Source organism: Sesamum indicum, linkage group LG8 (assembly GCF_000512975.1).
Source record: "Sesamum indicum cultivar Zhongzhi No. 13 linkage group LG8, S_indicum_v1.0, whole genome shotgun sequence".
In the NCBI taxonomy this organism is placed as follows: Eukaryota; Viridiplantae; Streptophyta; class Magnoliopsida; order Lamiales; family Pedaliaceae; genus Sesamum; species Sesamum indicum.
In genome coordinates, this window is record NC_026152.1 from 14,139,041 (window position 1) to 14,147,606 (window position 8,566).

General features: G+C 34.7%; 1 protein-coding gene across 1 annotated transcript; it reads left to right on the top strand.

The window, feature by feature from the left end:
• Positions 2,661 to 7,877, top strand: LOC105168704 (putative late blight resistance protein homolog R1A-10). The gene is made up of 3 exons (XM_020695808.1): positions 2,661 to 3,242; positions 4,178 to 6,697; positions 7,111 to 7,877. The coding sequence occupies exons 1-3, from the start codon at positions 2,876 to 2,878 to the stop codon at positions 7,122 to 7,124; spliced, it is 2,901 nt and encodes a 966-aa protein (XP_020551467.1). The 5' UTR covers positions 2,661 to 2,875; the 3' UTR covers positions 7,125 to 7,877.

Consider the following 8,566-nt stretch of genomic DNA (forward strand, 5'->3'; position numbering starts at 1 on the left):
TCAGAGTAGGTTCAAAGGCAAGTCAAAATCGGACTTGCAAACTTTATTCATCTTCTACTTTGTAACAGAAATTTTGATGAGAGTCGACATTCAGTTCTAGTTAGTTTTTGAAAAGACAACATTTGCGTGTGTGCATATGTGCTGCAATTGAATTGTGTAAGTACATTTATAAAACAAATTGGAAATTCTAGTCAAGATTCAATTTGGCTCCAAAATGATCACATTGGCGAAAATTGTAATTTACATTTTTTTGTTATTTTGGTCTCATTGTTATCGGACTTAACAGATTTAGTCTTATAAGTCCAAAAAATTATAATTTCATCCCATTACCCATTTTTGTTAAAGTGTTAGCGGAAGGAGCATGTGTAGTACTCTATTAAAAAAAATTATTATTGACTACAATACTAATGGCTATGGCTAAAAACATGGTAAATGACCACTAAATAAAACTGATATAAAAAACTAATTTTTCCATTGTGAAAAAAATTATTTGCTACGGCTAAAAGTTATGGTCCAAACATTTGACATGATTTTTAGCCATAGTAAGGTAAAAGTTGTTGCATGGATTAAATGATAAAATAAATTATTTGAATACTGAGAAATATTAAATGTAGCCAACATATATACAAAGTTTTCATTACATTTAAATAATTAAAAATACTAAAAAATTAGTAATTCTTCAAATTGAATCATTTTAGTCAAACAACATTCTAAATACATAGATAGATAGATTATATCAAATGTCAAATTTGCCATGCCATATATTTAACTATTTAGTTGCAATTATGAGTATGGATCTATATTTAATTTTTCCATATGATGGCCAACTTTTCTAGATGCCCTCGCCTATTTCATCGCCCAATTTTATACACCAAGTTATTGATTTATTATTTCATACCATCGTCATTTCATGATATTAAATAATAAATATATATGCATTCGCGGACTAAATTTCAAAGTAGAATTATATTTTATACACTAATTTGCACATTAATTATTTTGTAATGTCGTCACTTCTAATTAGGGTTAAATTCATTTTGACCCCTATGTATATCAAAATATCAAAAATTCCCTTATAAAATTTTTAATTTAAAAAATCACCCATATTTTATGAATAAATAATCACACCACCCCCTTTTAGTCAACTGGTCAAATTAGACCTATTAATATATATTTATTTTGATTTATCATATATATAATTTATAACTATTAAAATATATTTATAATATATTTAATTATAATTTATAAAAAAATTAAAATAATAAGCGGTGGCGAAATCGCCGCCGTTGCTGCTTCTTTTTTTTTTTAATATATAAATTATTTTTTAATTAATTTAATTAAAATAATATTTTATTATTAATAAATATATATAATATTTTAATTAACAAGTTATGGAAATTATCAAAAATAATTACAGATCTAAAGTACAACAGTTAAAGATTACACCAAACAAAAAAGGCTCAAAAACCAGATCGAAAAATCAGGACCCAAAAGGCCACTAAGACCAGCAACCCAAACACTCATTTGCTTGATCACCCTTAAGCCACAGAGGCTTTGCCACAAAACCTTTTCGGAATCAGCCATTAAGACTAGTTAACCGAGGCCACAAAGCCGCAAGATCAACCATAAAGGTTTACAACACAAGGCGACAAAGGTTGCACCACAAAGGTTTTAGAACTTTAGGGATTTTAGGAGGAAGAAAAAGAAGATAGAAAAGGAGAGATGATCGTCTTAAAAGCCACAAACCAGAGAACCAATATTTATAGAGGCCAGCCATTAAATGGCCGGAGTAAGAAATCGAAGAAGAAGGCGGTGGGAGGAAAATCAAAAGACAGAAAATGAGGAGAAAAGAGGCGAGAGAGAATCGAGGGAAAGGGGATTGGGATTTGATAGAGAAAGGAAAAAAGCGGGATTTTATAGGGTCAAACTGAGTTGGGTGGATGGGCTGGGCCGAGTAAGTGGATAACAACAATTGGGCCAAGCAACCATGATAAAGAACTAGCCATCCAAGAGGGATTGGTTGGACCTTAATGAATTTGGACCATTAATTTTTCTTACAAGTGCACTTCACGTAATCACGTGAAGGGATAATTTACTTTATTTTAAAAAAATAAAAAAATATTTGACACATCTTTTTTCTAAAAAAATAATTTTCTAATTTATGATATTAGAGCTACTGGTATGCATGTTTTACTAAAATTTTGTGATAAGAGTTGTAAATGTACATAAAATTGTCAAATTTGCAATGCCGTATTTTTAGATAATTAAAGTTGCAAGCAGGATGAGTATGGATATATTTTAATGTTCCCCACATGATGGCCAGCTGCCCAAGATTTCGGCTATTTCAACCCTCAGATTTTTCCCACATTTATTATTCTATATTATTTTCATTTCATATTAATAAATTAATTGAAGATGTATCTACTTTTGATATTATAAATGAGTAAATTACTCCTCTATTAAAAAAAATAGTAATTTTTATCCATGTATTTTTAAAATAAAACAATTTACCTTTTCAGACAGTCGAAGTAAATTATCTCATATTAAAAAATATAAATCGATAAATTGCTATTTATTTTTCATAGAAAGATAGTTTGCTCGTGTACAAATCAAGTAAATTATATTAAACCCAATTAAAAAATAATTAAACATATGGGACTGAAAAAACAATTTTCCCCAAACATCCTATCCATATTTATTTAAACTAAAAAAAAAATACAGTTGACTTCTGATTAGCAAATTAAGCAGCAGCAGCAAGCATATAGGTCATGAAGATCAAACATGCTAATGCTGCCTCATGAGTTCGGTAACTGTTTGTGTGAGTGTCTGAGAGAGAGAAAGATCATCGGTCAGAGCAATCTTCAATCATTGAGAAATGGGTTATATTGCTTTGGTTTCTCTTAGGCGGACAATTGAGCGCCTTCTCAATTCTTCTCAAATTCCATTTCTTCCTCCCTCTCCAGAAATCATACAACTTGTCAAAAAGCGGGTTAAGTCCGTAAAACACCTCCGTCGTAATCTTTCGAGAGTAGACAGCGAGAAGAGGGAAGCTGTGATAAAGGAAATCATAGAGGCAACATGCACATTAGAAGATACAGTTAGAGAATCTCTGAGCTACAGGTGGGAAGAGGAGAAAGACAAGAAAGTGATTAATTCCGGTATGGAAGTAGTGCAGGAGATCAGGGACACTCTGAGCAACCCGTCCTTGTGGACAGAAGAATTGAAAGTTGATCCCCTGAGAGGTACCCTTTTTACCCCAAACTTGTGTCAAATATAGTTGGGATGGTGGGTGTTGATTAAGCCATTAATTATTTTCATACAACTTTATGTAAAGATATATGGCAAAATATTTTAGCTAATTTCTATATAATGATTATAAATTGAGGAGAAAATATAATTTCGCATATTTAGAGAAGGTCTAAATGTAATTAACTCTACGTTCGTGTTGTATTCTAATTATTGATATAAATTTACATATTTATCACGTATATATATATATATATATATAAATTCATTTATTGAGTGTGCCCCATTCGTTAATGGTTGAAGTTATTATTACGAACAAGTATGGATTTATTTTCAAATTTCCAGGTCTCGGGTAGCCGTCCAAGATGTTTTTAAGTTAGATGTTCTTAAATTTTTTGGGCATTATTTTGGTCATGTATCTTTTTAATTTCATGATTTCAGTACTTTTGTTCGCCGCAGCTTATTTTCGCCGGTGATTAGGGTGTACTCCAGCAAAAAAAGAGTCGAAATCCCAAAAGTTTAAAGCTGTCGAACCATAATATGCTACTTTAAAAAGTTGAAAGACAAAAATACTAACAGAAATTGACCAATAGTAACAAAAGCCTCAATTTTAAAATATCACGTGAGACACATGCATTCTTCTCACGAGAATGATGAACTCTTGCAAGAAAAGGACTTAAATTTTAAAAATAAAAAATATAGAACCAAAATGCTAACTTAGAAGTTAAAGGACGAAACCGCAAAATGATCTAAATTATGTGACTAAAAATACATTTGAGCCTTTAAGTTAATCTATATACAAGTTGCTGTTTGTTGATTATATGTACTCTCTCTACATCATCCTTTCATACGGTTGACATTAAGTTTCTCATTTAGCAATTGATGCACGATCATGCTTCTCATATATATTTCTGTTCTTCCTCCCTTCCAGCAACCTTGCAATATGCATTCCATTTTGTTCGGACCTTAGAACTAGTATTTACTGTGGAAGACAGAAGCAACAGCGAGGCGGTGAAAGCTGTGAAAGCTGAAATTAGAGAGGCAGCATACAGATTAGAAGATGTACTTGAATCAGCCCATGTTTCCGATCAATATTTTCTCTCACAATCTCAAACCCCTGATGGAGATGATCATACGAGTGACCTGGCCGATGAAGTTGGGAAAGAGACACTTTTCTTTATTGAAACGGCAAATAAGATCTGGGAGCAATTAGACAACTTGCCGCAGCAGCCTGAACAAGACAATGCCGCTGTAGTTTTGTCTAGAACAGATCACATTGAAGGAAAGAAGGAAAAGATCTTTGGAATAGATCATGAGTTGGTTCAACTAAAAGATGGGCTTCTAAAAAAGACACACTATCCCCTAACTGTCACAACTATAGTTGGAATGGCGGGCATTGGCAAGACAACTCTTGTCAAAGAAATATATGAAGATCCGGATATAGTGAACCATTTCAAATGTCGTGCTTTTGTCTCAATAGGCGCAGAATATGCACTCAAAGAAATAAAACTCAGTATTCTAGCTCAAATGAATCCTGAGATTGATGAAATACATTTACAAGATGAGGAATCATTAGACTCTGAGCTTTTGAGATTGTGTTCGCGGAGATGCCTAATTGTGTTGGATGATGTATGGGATATGAGCTTATGGAACTCAGTTGGGTGGAAATTTCCATTTAAATGCCATGGAAGTAGAATAATCATGACAACTAGGCTAGACTATTGCATATGGCCAATTGGATGCTCTGTTCTTAGGAAGCGTTTCCTGAATCAGCAAGAAAGTTGGCTTCTTTTTTGCGATAAGGTGTTCGGTGGAGACCACTCTTCATGCCCACCTGAACTTGAGAAAGCTGGAAGGAAGATTATCAAGAAATGTGAAGGACTTCCTCTAACAATCATTGCAGTTGCCAGACACCTACGCAGTGCCGAGAAGACGCCAGAGTACTGGAAGCAGGCAAAAAGAAAAGTATATACAACTATCATCAGTGAAGATGAGGCAACGTCACAGGTACTATATCGGAGCTATCATTATTTACGACAACATTTAAAACCATGCTTTCTCTATATGGGAGTTTTCCCGCATGACTCTGACATCGCTGCCTCAAAGCTCATCAAACTATGGTGTGTTGAGGGACTTCTTGAACTCATCAACCCATCGTTTAATGAATATAATGCCATGGATTATCTTTATGACCTTCTGTCCGCAAATGTGGTTAAGGTCTGCCAGTGCAGCTCGTCAGGTGGAATTAAAACATGCAACATATATCCTGTTTTCTGGCATATATGTATGAGAGAAGCTGGGGAGCAGAAGTTTTTCCATGTCATTGATAGTAATGGTAATCAAGGTATTGAAAGCCAGCGTCGGCACTGCATTCATAACAACGGGATGTTTGGTATCAAAGATGTGCGCAAGTCAATGACATCAACTTCAAATGTGCGTTCCATCCTCTGCACTGGTCCCTACCATCAGTACCCAGTACCAATATGTATGGATTTTAGTTTGCTGAGGGTATTGGATGCACTTACAGTCCGCTTCTATGGTTTCCCAAGTGAAGTAGTAAAACTAGTTCACTTAAGTTACCTCGCGTTCACTTACAATGGAAAGCTCCCTGCTTCCATATCCAAACTGTGCAATCTTGAGTACTTGATTGTCCGGCAATATCTAAGCATCTTATCTTCTGAGGCACGCCGGCCGTATCTGCCCAAGGAGATATGGGATATGCAAGGATTAAGGCATCTCCAAGTCATGGGAAGCGACCTACCAGATCCTAATTATAAGGGCGCTCTCTTACCAAACCTCTCCACACTTTCAGGTATTAGTGCTCGCAGTTGTACCAAAGAAATTCTTGAAAGAATCCCAAATCTAATCAAATTAGGAGTTCAAATGGAATTAGCACCAGACTTTGATGAACTCCTGTGTTGCTTTGAGCATCTTGCATCCCTCCATAAACTTGAATCACTCAAGTGGTCGGTAGTGAATCCTAATTTGAAGCTTCTTTTCCCAGCAGCCTCTGTTCTAATATTTCCGCCTGGGCTTAAGAAGTTAACTTTGAGTGGACTTGGACTTCCATGGGAATACAATAGTACTATTGCTAAATTAAAGAATCTTGAAGTGCTCAAACTGCAACGCTATGCCTTTCAAGGCCGAGTGTGGAAGAGAGGTGATGACAGAATTTCCTTCCCTAAGCTTAGATATCTACTAATTGAAGACACTGATTTGGAGGAATGGTATGTTTCCCGCCGCTTTACGTGGCTTAGGCGCCTCATCTTTCGGCATTGCTACAAATTAAAAGGGATACCCCGGCAAATTGTACGTATTAAACATCTTGAGATCGAGCTAGATGACTGCAATAACCCTTCTCTTCTGGCTTCTATAGAGCATTGGCAGAAAAGAGACGGCATCAGAAACCTTCGAGTTTGTGCTAAGTTCTCAGCGGATGATGGGAAGCAAGGTAAATTCAATTTTAGTTAATCATTGAAATGCCAATATTTTAATTTAAAGTACATTAGGAAAACAATTTGGAAACTATTAATTAAAAGTAATAATTGCATCTAAAGTCCCTGACCTATTTCTATTTCACAAATCATTCACGCCTTTAGAACAATTACACATCCACTTATCAGAAACGTCAACAACTTTCACACAAATCATTCATACTTTTTAAAAAATTATACATACATCCCCTCAAAATATTAACAGCATTACAAGATTACCACTATTTTGGGGTGGTTTCTGTAATGTACAAAAAAGAGGAATATTTTGTGTAAATAAACCATAATGTAAATATAATTATTCCAAATTAAAACTTTGTCGTTATTATTTGTATGCAATCATAAAATCTGTTGTGTTGTTTTATGCTTGCAGTGGCAAATGCATAGGATCACTGGCAATTGAGACATCCCTCTCAAATCATGCGTCTCCAGGAATATCTTTGGTAGCTGAGACGCTTTGTTATTAGTGGAAGAATGAGTCTTTGTGGCCCAAAGTTCACTGCAACATCTTCTTCAAATGCTACATTTAATTTCACAGCTCAAAACAAGTAAAATTAATGTCTCAACCAAACACTTGGCAAGAAATTCACTTTCTTCTCATTTTGGCCACCTCTTCTTCCATTTTGTGCTAGAAATTCACCATCTTCCACATTTCGAGCAACTCTTCTTTCATTTTTTTAAACTTGCAAAGGAGCCTAGGTATAACTTTTTTCGCCTTTGTGGACATTGGCCTGTCTTTCCAAACAAAAAACTCAATACATACTTACATATCATCACAACCGTAGAATCTTCTTTCCGAATTCGAGTTTGTCCACGAGGCTCTTAGACATCATTTCTTACTACAGTAACACAGGAGAGTTCTGGAGTTCTGATTGTAAAAGTTAAATCACTTGTTGATGGCATTTTTTAAGAAACGGAAGCTGGATTTGGGCGTCTTTGGAAGAGAGGAAATGTGGAGGAACTGTAATTTCTGATTTTCACATCTTTTGTGTCCATTCATGTATTTAATTTTCTCCAAATATTCATCATGTGAGACGCAAATGTCTTTTCAATCGGACTTAATGTTTTTCGTTAATTATTTGAGTTGGGATCAAAATTGAGACAAATCAAAGATATTTGCCCAAAATGAGATTTTTATAATGAATGGGACCAAATTAAACTGGGTCAAATATATGAGACAAAAAATGTGATCTTTTCTTGTTTGACATAATCTGGTTTCAATAAGAGAAAATAGGATAAAAGTACTCTATCTGGTTGAGATGAAAGAAGTTTTGAGTAGCATTTGCATGTGAGATAAAAATGCAATGACAATAATTGATATGTTGTTTAAAATTTGTTAAATAGAAAATAAAACATAGTTAACTATCAGAGTTGATATTGTTTATAATTAATTTTCGAGTTATAACAGAAATATATTTTCAGAAAAAAAAATTACCCAGCCGCAGCCACCGCCCCCTTATAAAAGGGGCAGCAATCAGATTCGGGGCGGCATCGCCAACAGAAAAACCTACTGGTGGTGAAGAAGATAAAACGTAAACTATTATCATTTCATACGGTTGACTTCTCATTCACCAATTTGTTGGCGTTTATGTGAGTGTGTGAGAGAGAGAAACATCAATAAGACATGGCTTATGCTGCTGTGCTTTCTCTTAAGCTTACAATTCAGCGCCTTCTCAATTCTTGTCATCAAATTCCTACTCTTCCACCCTATCCAGAAATCTTAATACTTGCATACGATGAGGTTGAGTCCTTCGAGAAAATCTTTTGTTCGAAAGAGAGCAACAGCAAGAGGACGGAGGCTTTGGAAAGGCAAATCAGAGAGGCAGCAT

Bases quoted from the DNA above. Each gene is read 5' to 3' on its own strand.
- LOC105168704 (XM_020695808.1), top strand. From the start codon at position 2,876: ATGGGTTATATTGCTTTGGTTTCTCTTAGGCGGACAATTGAGCGCCTT. The intron at 3,243-4,177 runs GTACCCTTTTTA...CCTCCCTTCCAG, and splicing joins GAAAGTTGATCCCCTGAGAG to CAACCTTGCAATATGCATTC.